General features: G+C 51.1%; 5 protein-coding genes across 5 annotated transcripts; 3 read left to right on the forward strand and 2 right to left on the reverse strand.

Annotated features, from left to right (window-relative positions):
- The first annotated feature begins 349 nt into the window (after positions 1-349).
- On the forward strand, positions 350-1,428 carry BO83DRAFT_383484 (EXPERA domain-containing protein). Its single transcript, XM_025532476.1, has 4 exons — positions 350-588; positions 708-902; positions 1,011-1,163; positions 1,236-1,428. The coding sequence occupies exons 1-4, from the start codon at positions 495-497 to the stop codon at positions 1,304-1,306; spliced, it is 513 nt and encodes a 170-aa protein (XP_025382240.1). The 5' UTR covers positions 350-494; the 3' UTR covers positions 1,307-1,428.
- A 1,557-nt stretch (positions 1,429-2,985) lies between these two features.
- On the reverse strand, positions 2,986-4,020 carry ddiA (putative DNA damage-inducible v-SNARE binding protein Ddi1). Its single transcript, XM_025532477.1, has 3 exons — positions 3,972-4,020; positions 3,782-3,899; positions 2,986-3,698 (listed from the first exon to the last, which is right to left on the reverse strand). Coding segments are annotated over exons 2-3 (657 nt in total). The 5' UTR covers positions 3,784-3,899; positions 3,972-4,020; the 3' UTR covers positions 2,986-3,043.
- Positions 4,021-6,656: 2,636 nt separating this feature from the next.
- BO83DRAFT_403953 (putative quinol monooxygenase) lies at positions 6,657-7,154 on the forward strand (the record flags this gene model as incomplete). Its single annotated transcript, XM_025533666.1, has 3 exons — positions 6,657-6,841; positions 6,918-6,945; positions 7,011-7,154. 3 exons carry the CDS (start codon positions 6,657-6,659, stop codon positions 7,152-7,154), a joined length of 357 nt encoding a protein of 118 aa, XP_025382242.1.
- A 345-nt stretch (positions 7,155-7,499) lies between these two features.
- Positions 7,500-9,853, reverse strand: BO83DRAFT_458881 (putative salicylate hydroxylase; the record flags this gene model as incomplete). The annotated part of the gene is made up of 5 exons (XM_025537150.1): positions 9,688-9,853; positions 9,496-9,621; positions 9,367-9,441; positions 8,482-9,316; positions 7,500-8,434 (listed from the first exon to the last, which is right to left on the reverse strand). Exons 1-5 carry the CDS (start codon positions 9,802-9,804, stop codon positions 7,500-7,502), a joined length of 2,088 nt encoding a protein of 695 aa, XP_025382243.1. The 5' UTR covers positions 9,805-9,853.
- A 369-nt stretch (positions 9,854-10,222) lies between these two features.
- BO83DRAFT_412663 (alpha/beta-hydrolase) lies at positions 10,223-12,924 on the forward strand (the record flags this gene model as incomplete). The annotated part of the gene is made up of 2 exons (XM_025534423.1): positions 10,223-11,910; positions 12,276-12,924. The coding sequence occupies 2 exons, from the start codon at positions 10,223-10,225 to the stop codon at positions 12,922-12,924; spliced, it is 2,337 nt and encodes a 778-aa protein (XP_025382244.1).
- Between the last annotated feature and the right edge of the window lie 166 nt (positions 12,925-13,090).

Genomic DNA, 13,090 nt, shown 5'->3' on the forward strand with positions numbered 1-13,090 from the left:
TGGACTGCGATCCACACGGCTAAGCTTAAGCTATGTTTAGGGGACTCCTAAGACGCGTGCAGTTTGGAAAAAGCAAACATTCTGCCAAAATAGTGAGTATTAGGTAGGTTCTCGGACTGTCTTTTCCAGCCGATCGGGTCTGGTGCGAACGGCGGGGATTTTTTTTTTTTTTATTTTCTCGATGGTTTCTTTCTTTATTTGCTTTTCTCATGGTAGTTGCTTTTTCCGTTTGCTTCGTTTGTGGTTTTCCTCTTCTCAGAGAACCCGTGACGGTCAGCTGACCCGCTTTCTCGCTCTTTCCTCTTCTTCTTCTTCGCACATATCAGAACCTTTTCTTCCACATCCTCCAGCTAGACTCTACTAGCTTACCACTTAGCTGTCAAACAAATCTTCCCGGCCGGACGAAAGGGACCCGACCTATCTAGTACATCCTACGCCCTACGTTTCTAGATAACCGGAGACACCTTCTCCTTTACGCAATCCCGAAACCCAGAATGGCTTCTCCGACTGCTCCCGCCTCCCTGTGGAGCCGGAAACGCGACTTGATCTACTTCTCCTTCTTTGCTATCCATGTCCCCATCATTTTTCGTAAGTCGGTCTAAAGTTGCCCCCCCCCCCCCCCCCCCCCCCCCTTCCCACTGATATACACACTCGTTTACGTAGTCCCGAAACCCACTAACTCGCTATCAATCAATCAATCTTCCTAGTGGTCGACGCAGCCCCGATCCTCCCCACTGTCCTCCAATCCAACCTTTCCCACTCCCTCCGACAGTTCTACATCGATACGTACCATGACAAGTTCTTCGAGGAGCCACCAGCCCCCTGGTTTTACTTCTTCATTCTTATGGAGCTGTTATACCATGTGCCCGTAAGCGTCTGGGCACTTGGCGGCCTGAAGAGAGGTGCGGATCTACACCTATTATCACCCACAACTATACCTACCGTTACATCATAAACGCTCGGTATCTCCCTACCTGGAACTTGGAGCTAACGGGGTGGATACATGACAGATGACCCTCTTGTCCCCCTCCACCTCCTCATTTTTGGTCTTCAGGCCTTCCTTACCTCCACAGTCTGTCTGGTCGAGGTCTGGAGTTGGGCAGATCGCTCTGTAGCCCAAAAGCAGAACATCAGCATGCTATATGGGCCTTATGTCGCTCTTGGTAAGTAAAGATACTGCATGCATCTGGACATAAGTAAGCTGAGTTGGGCGGCTGCTAATTTATGTCCGATAGGTGCGTTCATGGCACTGGATATGTTCTTTAGACTTCGGACAAGACTCCTAGTCAAGTCCAAGAAGGAGTAAGTCACAACAGTAATCAGTCCCCAAAACCCCAATATTCTCCCTTTCCTATTTCAGTGGAGGGCATGTATGCATACAGTATCCAATGCAGGGGGTGTATGTGCTGGGACGATAATCCATAGATCACGTAAAAGAAAAAGAAAAAAAATAAAGCAAAGGAATGGCAGATCTAAACTCAGGCCTGCATGCGTCTGCAAAGCTGGAAAGTGGACTGTACACAGTACTTTCCTACAGGTGTACTTTGTAGCAGTAAAGGTGTAGACGGGACGGAAATGTTTCGCAGACCAATAAACTAGACCAGTCATTGGGTTCTAGGCCTAGGAAGTTGCATGAGCCTAGTCATGCAAGGACATCAACCTGCCTTATCGTGCTGGACTTAGTGCCGGGGTGTGTGAGTGAGTGAGCTGAAGGCGTAAGGCATACATGCCAACTCGCTAAGTTAGGTGCGGTGGGCTGAAAACCAAAAGCCTCTTTGGGTCTATGATCTGTGCTCTGTACATTGTACAGGTAGGAATGCATTCCCACTAATTAGTACTTACTGTGTGAAAAGTGTAAATGTGGCAGCAGGACCCGCTACACCGACCCGATCGCTCTTAATCCTGCAGCTGCATGATATAGGTCGGGATGAAGCCCGATGTGAGAAGATGAGGCTTGCGGATTTGGGGGGGCAAAGCAGGGATTGTGATTGTTTGCCACAGGGCTGGCTGATAGTATGGAATGATGGCCTCCAAAATATCCTTAATGAGATTTGGGTGGCTGTTGATGGTGTCTCTATCTTGCTTGCTAGGTATAGAGTTCCGTGCGGGGACCATGGGAGTGTGTAGGATCACCAGAATGCAATAATAGTTACGTCCGTAGGCTTCATTGTTACAAGGGAAGTGAAATAGAGACATGGGTTAGGGAATAGAGCGCCATCGCACAATTTGCGCACAGGTCTCGCTGTTGTTGATGATAGATCATATTACAGCGGTACGAAAGTTCCCGGGACTGCTCACCCGGTACCAAGTTTGCCAAAAGTTGAAGGATTCCAAAGCGGTGACATCACCTGCGTCATATCAGAAATCCAATGGCTCCATCTAGGTCTCCGTTGGCTGCGTCTAAAGCTCGCATGGCTTCTTCTCGCGTAAAGCCTAGTTCGGTGATCTTCGCGATGGAGTCCGCCGGCCAGCGTGACTGCGGCGGGGCTGGGCGGGAAGAGGATGCCGCAGAGGCCATGTTGGGGCCACCAGCTGCTTGGCTGCGGCTGGCCTGATGCGTGACCGCACCTGTCCGGGCGCCGACTTCGGCGCCATCGGCTCCCTTGATCATGGGCTCATCCTCGAATTCCTCCTGGAGGTGCTTGGGAATGTCTGCCTCTCCCAAGAACGGGACCGCTTGGTCTTGAATGATGAGTGCACCTCGTTTGAGGTCAATGCAGGCTTGGTGTCTCCTCAACATGTCCAAGCCTAGGAGTAGATCAATGTGCTTTCCCTCCATAACTGTGAAGGAGCATGGAAGAAACATGCTTCCAATCTTGATTTGTGCTGAATGCACCCGACCGATAATGTTAGCCGTACCAACGCCCTTTGCGATTCCCCCATATCGCTGGTCGACGAGTCGCATGATGTTGCACGCGGTCGCACATTCGGGTGACATAATGGTGACCTGTGCGCCGGAATCGACGAATGCGTTGAGTCTATGGCCATTGACCTCGACAGGGATATACAGCATGGTTACGCGACCAAATGCTGTGCTTTCATGTTAGCAATAAGGTCGACACGGAAAACGTTTCGCCCACTTACACTCTGGGTGGTGTTCCATGGCATTGTGGAGGTTTTCCGTTACCGCGTTTTGACGGATAATCTCCTCGATCTCGCGTTGATTCTCGGGGTTGAACGGATCAGCATTCAGCATGGCAATTCGAGCCTCCTTCTCTGCTGCGGCCTGAGCCTCGCGCTGTTGTTGTCGTTGAAGGACATCACGGAAGCGCTGTGCATCGTTGGCCACCTCCGCCAGTTCCGGATTCTGCCGTCGAACAGCCTCGCGCACTTGCGGATTACCGAGAATATGTAGACGAATCGTCTCGGGATCTGGAGTCATTGCCTGTCTTCGCTGCAGGTTTTGTTGGGCAGCCGCAGAGCTGGGGCCCCCAATACTCCGTGGGGGGGCCTGGGGTCTCCGCAGCGTAACCTGAACACCTATCATGTCGCCCTCACCAATGCCAACCTGTTCGAGGGTGCGAGCATCATCGGCAAGTAGTTGATTGTTGTAGAGAATACGTTGGGAGGGGGGAGGGATGGAGGTTTCGCTTTCAACGATGGCTTTGAGGAGCTCGACGGTCATGTCCCCACCGACTTCTAGGGAGAAGATGTCGGCGTCGGCCTGATCCGGACGAATCACGCTCACGGTAATGCGCCTGGATATTGTGAGAGTCTTCGGTTAGCTACATATTCACTTGGTCTCTCATTATTCCTAGTGATGTGTTTCTCCACGACATACATGATGCTGTGCAGCTCTAGTGCGGGGAAGCTCTCCCAGACTCGGAGAGGGTCAAATCAGGTCGGGAAACCAGAAAATGCAAGCCCTGGCCAGCTCTGGAGCAAGTTCTCTATCGAGTCTATTGACAGCCAGTAGATCAGGGTTTCTGTTCGGACAGCCTTAGGTGGCCGACGGGACGAAATATAAATACAGTCACACCAGCAAAGCGATCGACGCGAGCGGGCGAGGGAGGAGGGGGGAAGTGGCGCAGAGAGGGGAAAGAAAGGTGAGAGGACCGGGCTCCAGACGAGACAGGAGACGGTCGAAGCGAGACGACAGGGTATCCTGGAGATGGAGGAAGCCAGAAGGCAACGGAGTAGTAGTAGGAGAAAGAGATGCAAGTGTAGGACGAGCAAAGGCGGGAGGAGGTGAGGTTACGGTTCCTGGTGAAGTGCAGCAGCGGGCGGAGCACCTCACAGCGGGCCGCCTGATTCGGTAGGCAGCCAGTCATGCGTCATCCGCCGCGACACTCAATACAATAGTAAACTTCCTGTCGCCATCCAACCTGCTTTCTTCCCCTTTACTGGGTTCCATGGTAAAGGGGATTCGCATGTTGGCCGTGCTATGTCGGGTTTCTCCCTCCTCTCTTCCACTTTCAAGCACAGCACATTATCTCAAAGACAACCATCGTACAGGTAAAGCTCTTCTTCCTTCAAATGCTTCCAAGCTACGGTCGCGTTCTAGGCCTTTCTGGGCCCCCGACCATCCATCCAGCAAAGATCCGTCAATCCACAACTCGGGTGGTCTCACCAACCCTCCAATCTGTTGAGCAGCAGCATCCCCGCAGTTCGATGATATTTGCTCCACGAAACCACTCAGGACACTGAACTCTTGAGCAGCGTCTCTTACCACTCATAGCACTACGATAAGAACACCACATGCATGTCCTGTGTGCATGCCCACATTCTTCCCCCAGATGCCATACCTGCTTCCCATTGCGGCCTGATGCCACGAGGTGCAGCCACCGGACATCCTCCAACAGTCATGGAACACTCATCACACAAAAGGATTCTTCCATTCCCGAATATATCCGCGCTTCTCTAGCTCGAGACATAATGACCCCACGGTGCTCGCTAGCTATTCATTGTCCAGTCATCTAGGTGCCCGCTCCTACTACCACTCTTAGCTCGAAAATAATCCATGCCCGTGGTTGCCACCTCGCTGCTTACTGCTGGGGATAACACGAGACTAGTGGCCCCAAGGCTCGAAGTCATTCCGGGATTAGGCCCATGAACTCATCCTTGCGACCCCGGTGACATCAGGCAGACAAGGTCTGCACGCCTGCGAACTATTGCAGAGACGCCTCAGTGCTCGAACCACTCACTTTGGTTTCTATGCAGTTCATGCGTATATCGCATACTGTGCTTCAATCGAGCGGCTTTGTTGCGAGGACATAGGTGCCACCAACACAATTTACAACACCTTGCCAAGAGGTATAGTCATGACCGGGACATACGTATCGTTCCGGATGATCCATAGACTAAGTGGTCCACTATTTTGCTAGTGAGACGGCCGGGCCTTTCATCCATCAAGACTACAACTTGTGCAATTTAGTGCTTAGCATAGCGGACAGCGCCACAGTGGTAGTGCACAGTTCTGCCTGAGTCGAATAGATACTTGGTTCATGCTAATTGGCTGATGCACTTTTCTGACGTGAGTATGGGTGTTGTCAAGCTGCTAAGTACAGTTACTTGACCGTGCTTGCTTCTGAGATCTAGGACATGGGGCATGAAGTTTCAGATCATGGGCAACTGAGCTTGGTTTCATACATGCTGAATATAGTGTGTTACATAGCTACGACGGTACTAGTCTCATATGGTCCAGTGCGTAAATCAGCTCGTATGCTAACTACTAGTTAGGTAAGTAGGGATGTATACGTATATGCGTGGTGACCCTGGGATATATCAACACACAAAATCGATAATATATGAGAAAAGTCTATTAGTACTAGTACTGTCATCATCTGGTCCCTATTACGAGCTTTTCATCAACATCGCTCACCTCATCCTGAATTCTATGAGGGATATGGAGCTAGCTAAACATGATACAGAGACTGTCGGACGATCGATGCCAAAAGTAATATTTCTGTCGATCGAGACCCACTGATACTTAGACTGATTAGGCATACACAGTATCCTTCGCGGACGAAATATAGTGTCCAGGAAAGTAGTATCCGATTAGCATGAGCTGATCCAGTTGGACACTTTGTCATCACGAACCTTCAGACGAGGTGATATTGAAGCCTTATTTGTTTATGCTATCATAACCATATATCTAGGTTAATGTAATATATCCTCGCCATGGCTAGCTCTTGCCTATGACTGAAGATATTGTTGTGTCCGACAGTGATGGCACTTTCTGTTATATACAGTCAACAATATCCTCGTTAGTATTCTGGCTTCATTTGAGCTCACGTGCACCATTCAACTGACAGGCGCTGCCTCTTTCAGAAATGGCCCGATACTGAAGTTCTCAAGGGTACCAAAGAAGCTTCATAGAATCCATCTAATCTCATCAGTTTTGCACTGAGGTCACCAATGTCCGGTCACAGTACGGCAGGGCTGTTCAGCCTCGACACGGCTTATCAAAGATAGCCACTGAGAAGCACCAAGTATCAACCCCTGTCAATTCAGTGCTAAGTGGTTAGTGCTTACAGTTAGCCGCTTATGGTAGATGCTAACTAACCTCCGATAAACCCGCCACCACCCCTCCTCAACTGTCTACAAAGAACTTGTTCTGCTATCAATTGCCATCATCACATCTCCAAATCAGCCCACCAATCATCCATAGCTTCCTGCCTTCGGAAGAAGCTGGCGATAAACCAGATAACTTCGCCATGTCCGACTCATCTGAATCCATCTCCCTGCAAGTAACAGTCCATCTTAAACCCGAGGACGTGCCGAAGTTCTGGGCCGCTTTCGAACCCGCCTACAAGGCTGTCACTGCTGAGCCCGAATGTACTTTCTTCGAATTATACCAGTCGCTTGATTCCCCGGGAACTATCTCTTGGGTAGAGAATTGGTCTGTCCTGTTTCATTCCTGGTTTCTGGTTGTTGGCTTGCTCGTAATTTGATGCTAAACTCCCATCTGCATACAGGTCTGCGTCAAAGGAATGGCTTATGGGGGTGAGTGTCAACTTTGTTTTCCAGCCTTTGCGACTAGGAGCTGAACTGACTGGTGCTGAATTAAGGTCCAATTGGTGAAGCCGTATTATCGTGATTACTTCGCTGCAACGGAGCCACTGTTTATAAAGCCTAGAGAGGCTAAGTTGTTGAAAAGAGTGGGGACACCGTTTACGATGGTGAAAAAGACGAATGGAGGGTTGGTAGATTAAATTAAGGTCCATAACAAGAACGAGAGATAACGCGGAGTGTTCTTGGACACTAAACGAGACATAGAAACATATGTACTCAAGTTATATAAGTTTATACTAGTTGAACCTGGTCCATAAATTGTGAAGCTCGAGAGTGATCGCAGCAGTTGAACGCTAGCTTGTACTTGTAGTCGTAGTTCACGGTATAGGACACAGAACTGGTATCACATGATCCCTAGCTAGGTCACATCGTTCAAAACAGGTAGATTGATCTAATCTGGATCTGCTATCAAAACATACAGGTACAGCAATGCTGACAATGATGGATCCGACCAGCCGTACTTTCCTTCTAACGCGGCCCAGTTCTTACTCGATACGTCTTGCGCATGACACATCTGCTACCCCCTCGCCTTCAACCACCTTGGCCGAAACAATCTCATCCACGGGAATCTCAGCCAGCCGTGAAATGACATGATGCAGCGTCGGCAAAGCTTCCCAGCTGAGTGCATCAATCTCAAAACGGGCGTTCTTGGTCGTCCGGAGCCGAGTGATTCTCGATGGAATGTTCTTCTGCTCCTCCTCTTGTGGCACAAGCACGGGATATTCAGCCTCAGGCTGTCCCTTGTTCGCGCGTCCAACTTGCGGCATGTAGCGATAGATCAAGTCACCCTTACCAATGTTTTGAGGAGGGTTCATGCTGAAATCTTGGTCTTCAAGGTCTTCTAAGTGGAAGTGGCCCCATACAGCGCCTTCCCAGCTGGTCGTGAGGTGGTAGGAATTGGTTCGCTCGTGTGCCTCAATGGCAGTGTACAGCTTGGGCATGCCGAGCTCTTCGCGACCACTCACGATCGGATCAGTCAGGCTTTCGAAAAGAATGGGCAGGTACAGGCCTTTGACCAATTCGCCGTCTTTTTTCTTATACTGCACGCCCTCGATGTAAAGACCTAGGTGACGGTAGCCGCCGCCGCCGAGCCAGTCCATACCGTGAAGCCTCGTCTGCGAGAAGCTGGCATAGGCCACAGTGCTTGGGTCAGTGAAGGAATACCTCTCATTGGGAAGTAGGTTTTGCAGCAGCGTCCGACTGGTTTTGAATCGGATTGACGCCGTCTGGAATGTTGACTTGAGCGACTTCTGGACGCGGTTCCTGCCCCACCAGTCTTGTCTGGGGCCGGGCATGGGGCCGAAGACAATGGGCTGTCGCCAGTATTTGGCCGGGAGTTTGCCCCAGAGGTGCTTTCGCAAGACTTGGGTGGAGTGGTCGAATTCGTCATGGCCGTAGATATAGTCAGTCATTGCTTCCACTGTGGAATGTTAGCTATGTAAGATAAGCTCATGTGCTGATACTGACTCGTCTCCATTGATTGCGGCTTAGAAGACTCTCGTGTCATCTGCTGCACAGTGCTGGCTCGATTGTGACGAGCCTTCTCATACAGCTTCAGCCGTTCTGGTATCTCCTCGCGGGTCACCTCCCGGGACAGCATGACAGCCAGGGAAACACCATCCTCAATGGCCATCGCTCCTCCAGATGCACGATATGGCAAGAACGGATGCGCTGCATCTCCGATGATTGCAAGCCGGTCATCAACCCAAGTGGGAAGAGTTTCCATGTCCAACAAAGGCCACACCCTTAAGGTGTAAGGATCAGCCTTGGCTAGCATCTTGAGAACTTGGGGATTGAAATCCTTGAAAACTTCAAGAAGCGCCTCCTTGCTAGCTTCTTGGTTCCAGTCAGAGGATGTGTTGATGGTGCTCATTGTGTCGGGGTGGATGCAAACAAAGTTCAGCAACTCATTGTTGGCACAAGGGTATATGACCACACGCTTTTCATCAGAATCCCACATGTCCACTGAACCGTATGCCTCAGCAAGTGAACGGGTCTCGGGATCTTCCAGAGCATCTCGGCGCTTTATAAGGAAGCGGAACGCGTTCTTGCCAGAGCTGAAAGGTTTAGTGTCCTTCGCGAAAGGCAATTTCGATCTCGCAAGAGAGTGGACACCGTCTGCTCCGATAACGACATCACCCTTGAAAGCTCCCCCGTTTTCAAGAGTCACCGTGGCATTCTTTGGGTCAATGTCTACAATCTTGCTCGAAGTGTGCAGCTGAGCTGGTATGCCGGGCCCAGGAGCCTGAGAGGCAACTTTCAGAGCTTCGTGCAGATGGGCTCGGTGAACAAGTGTCCATTTCTATCAAGCGTTATGACGGTTGAATGCCAAGCAGGGAGAAGTTTACTTACATGTCTCCATTTGTCTGCATGCGCTTTGTTGTCGACTATACCTAGAGGCTCTCCACCAGGAGTGTATATGCGTAACTGGCAAGGTCAGAGATGATCTTTCGGTTAGCGAGCAAGCATGGCAGCGGGTACCTGCTCAGTTTCTACAGCCCCAAACTTGGTGCCGTCGATCCCCAATCTAAGCAACGCAGAGTTTGCATTGGGCGTAAGATGAATCGCTGCCCCGATTTCGTTTGCAAAGCGGGAGCGTTCAAACAACTGCGTCCAAGTTTTAGTCTAAACTTATTGTCTACACCCTGAAGTTCGGATGCAAGAGTAACTGACCTCAACTCGGTGACCTTGTTGCCTGAGAGCGATGGCAGTGGCCAGGCCTCCAATACCAGCGCCGGCAATAAGAATGTGAAGGCCTCCTTGGGCTGTGCGTGGGTCAATGCTCCCCATTGTTGCAGATAGGGCAGTGTATCACGTTTGGCTAAAGGTTGCAGACTGGGGACACACTGGTTAATCTGCCACCTAAAGAGCGGAGTGTTGCCATGACATACTACACAATTATATCTTTCAAGACAACCTCATGATTTCTTTCACCCCCACAAATTGCCAGGATGAGTCATGTGTGCCCACCGTTAATGCCGGACGGATTTTGGGGTCTGGAGTCGTGATCTCAATCCTCGGCTCAACCACTTCGGCTCCACGTTCGGGGCGGATGTAAGGGAACCGTTGAAATGGCGCAAAACACCGTGAGGGGTAGATAACCACGGCCTATTTATCACACCGATTTTGGGTTCATTTGTTGTACACCGTTTTTACTTCCTCACTATTGACCCTCTATTGTTTTCTGGTGAGGTACAGTATCACCATCATGCCGAATCCCATCCGCGAAGACATCACTACCCGGGATGATACATCCTTCCCTTACATCTTCGAGCAGAATGTCACCATTGCTTTGAAGGATAAATCGGGTCTTGTCCGATGCAACGTCTACCGACCCAAGGAGTTGGAAAAAGCCCCAGTGCTAGTCACTTACGGCCCCTACGGCAAAGATATTCCATACTCGGACTTCCATCCGAAGTCATACAGCGAAGTCAACCCTGAGCATCACTCTGCTCATTCAGCCTGGGAAACCCCCGACCCTGCCTTCTGGACTAAGCATGGCTATGCTGTTGTTCGGGCGGATGAGCGAGGCACTGGCCAATCCCGCGGAAAGCTTGACACCATGTCCCGTGAAACAAGCGAGGCTTTCTTTGATGTGGTCGAATGGGCAGCCGAACAGCCATGGTCTACTGGTAAAGTAGGACTGCTCGGAATTAGTTACTATGCTGGAAGTCAATGGAGAGTCAGTGCCCGGCAACCCAAGGGCCTGTCGTGTATTATCCCGTGGGAGGGCATGTCCGACTACTACCGTGATCGCTGTCGCCACGGAGGCATCCTTTCGAACTCCTTTATCAAATTCTGGTGGGACCGCCAGGTCGTCTCTAACCAGTACGGTCGGCCTGGTCGTGCCGCCCGTAACTGGGGTCCTGATACCATCGAGGGTGATCTTCCCGAGGAGGAATTGGAAGCGAACCGTCAGGACCAGACAATCGACAACGTCAACAACCGATTCCGCGATGATATATACTATGCTAGTAAGGAGTACACTATGTCCGACATTCAGGTGCCTCTTCTGTCCGTGGCCAACTGGGGTGGCATTCTGCTGCACTTGCGGGGTAATGTGGAGGGCTGGACCCAAGCAGGCAGCGAGTTGAAGTATCTGCGCTTCATCACCGGTCGCCATGACCTGCCTTTCTACTATTCGGAAGAAGTGGAAGTCCAGCGCAGCTTCTTAGACGCCTTCCTCAAGGGCGAGGATCGCGAGGGATGGTCCACTGGAACAGCCCCGAAGGTTGATCTGGTTCTCCGCAAAGGAGACGTCGGATTCAACAATGCTGAAGCGGAAAAGCAATTCCCTCGCCGTACTGAGAATGAATGGCCCATCGCGCGTACGCAATACACGCGATACTATCTGACCTCCAAGCAAGAGCTGGTAACCACAGCTCCGAAAGAGCGCCCGGTCAAAATCACTTACCCTGCTCTCGGAAGTTTGGAGAACCCGCAGCTGGTGCAATTCACCACTCCGCCATTCGAGAGCGAAACAGAAATTACTGGACACATTGTCGCCCATCTCAATGTGTCGATGAGTCCCCAGCCAGGCTCTCCCACTCCGCAAGATATCGACCTTTTCGTCACATTGCGGTACATCTCTCCCGAGGGTAAGGAGGTCTTCTATACCGGCACGGCTGGAGACCCAGTGCCTCTCTGCAAGGGCTGGCAGCGTGTCAGTCTGCGCAAGACAGACCCTGAGCATCCTCGCCACCGTCCCTGGCTGCCCCATCGCAATTTTTACTCCACGGACGTGCTCCCGGTCATCCCGGGCGAGGTCTACCCGGTCGATGTGGAGGTGTGGCCGACCAACGTAGTGGTCGAGAAGGGAGGAAAGATCATCCTCGAGGTCGCATCTGGCGATACCCAAGGAAGTGGAATATTCCAGCACAATTCTCCTGTAGACCGGTAAGTTGCTCCCAGGTTGTACTAACGACTACGTTGCTGACAGAGACAGATCCCCGGAGCGATTCCACGGGCTCAACCATATCAACTTTGGCCATGGAGACAACTATGTCACTTTGCCGATTATTCCCCCGCGGGGCTGGCTGGAGGAACTCCGCAGGAAGTAGATCATAACTTAGATGAGATAATTAGAAATCGAACTTCATTCTGTAATGCGAGAGCCGAACAACCGATTGAACCACCTTCTGAACTCCATCGGGATGTGGTCCCGATGCATCCTCGTCCGTATACTACTAGTATAGACACAGCATTATATAGCAAACAGCATCCCATCCAAAGCAGTATACCAACCCCAAACCACCAAACAGAATACTCTACTACTTCATTATCTCAATCAATCTTCTACACCACCAACAACCACCACCCAATTACCCCCAAACCAACACCACCAAAATGACCAACACCAAAAACATCCGCCCCCTCTCCCGCTACATAACAACCCACGACCCCACCACCAAAAAGGCCATCTTCTCCACTACCCTCTCAGAGACCATGCCGGTGCAACAAATTCAAGACTCCGCCAATGCGCAATTCTCCCTCGTCTACACCACCGACTCCTTCCCCGCTAACCTCACCGACGAGGCCGACATCCCCGCCTACGCCTCCTACCTGACCAACCCCCCCGGAATCACCATCTCCACGGGCTCGGTGTGTCGCATTGTGGATATGCCGCCGCATGCGCTGAGTCCGATGCATCGCACTGTGTCGGTGGATTATGGGGTTGTGTTGGAGGGGGAGGTTGAGTTGGTCTTGGACTCGGGGGAGACGAGGTTGTTGAAGAGGGGGGATGTGGCGGTCCAGAGGGGTACGAATCATGCTTGGAGGAATGTTACTCCTGATGGGGAGAATGGGGAAGGGAGCTGGGCGAGGATGTTGTATGTGTTGTTGCCTGCGAAGGGGTTGGGAGAGGGATTGAAGGAGGATTTGGGCGGGATTCAGGTTAGGGATAGTACTTAAAGCTGATTTATTTGCGGGGGAGGCGGTGAGGTGGGATTGGGATGAGAGGGGATAGGGGGTGAGGTTGATATAGGGTGTAAGTTCTAGATGGAATGGAAGGGATGTCTATAGCTGTCATGCAGATACATAAGAGGTTTGAGAATTTAAATACATTTAGAGATCTGTG

Source organism: Aspergillus eucalypticola (assembly GCF_003184535.1).
Source record: "Aspergillus eucalypticola CBS 122712 chromosome Unknown BO83scaffold_46, whole genome shotgun sequence".
Lineage (NCBI taxonomy): Eukaryota > Fungi > Ascomycota > Eurotiomycetes > Eurotiales > Aspergillaceae > Aspergillus > Aspergillus eucalypticola.

Bases quoted from the DNA above. Each gene is read 5' to 3' on its own strand.
- BO83DRAFT_383484 (XM_025532476.1), top strand. From the start codon at position 495: ATGGCTTCTCCGACTGCTCCCGCCTCCCTGTGGAGCCGGAAACGCGAC. The intron at 589-707 runs GTAAGTCGGTCT...CAATCTTCCTAG, and splicing joins CCATGTCCCCATCATTTTTC to TGGTCGACGCAGCCCCGATC. The intron at 1,164-1,235 runs GTAAGTAAAGAT...TATGTCCGATAG, and splicing joins TGGGCCTTATGTCGCTCTTG to GTGCGTTCATGGCACTGGAT.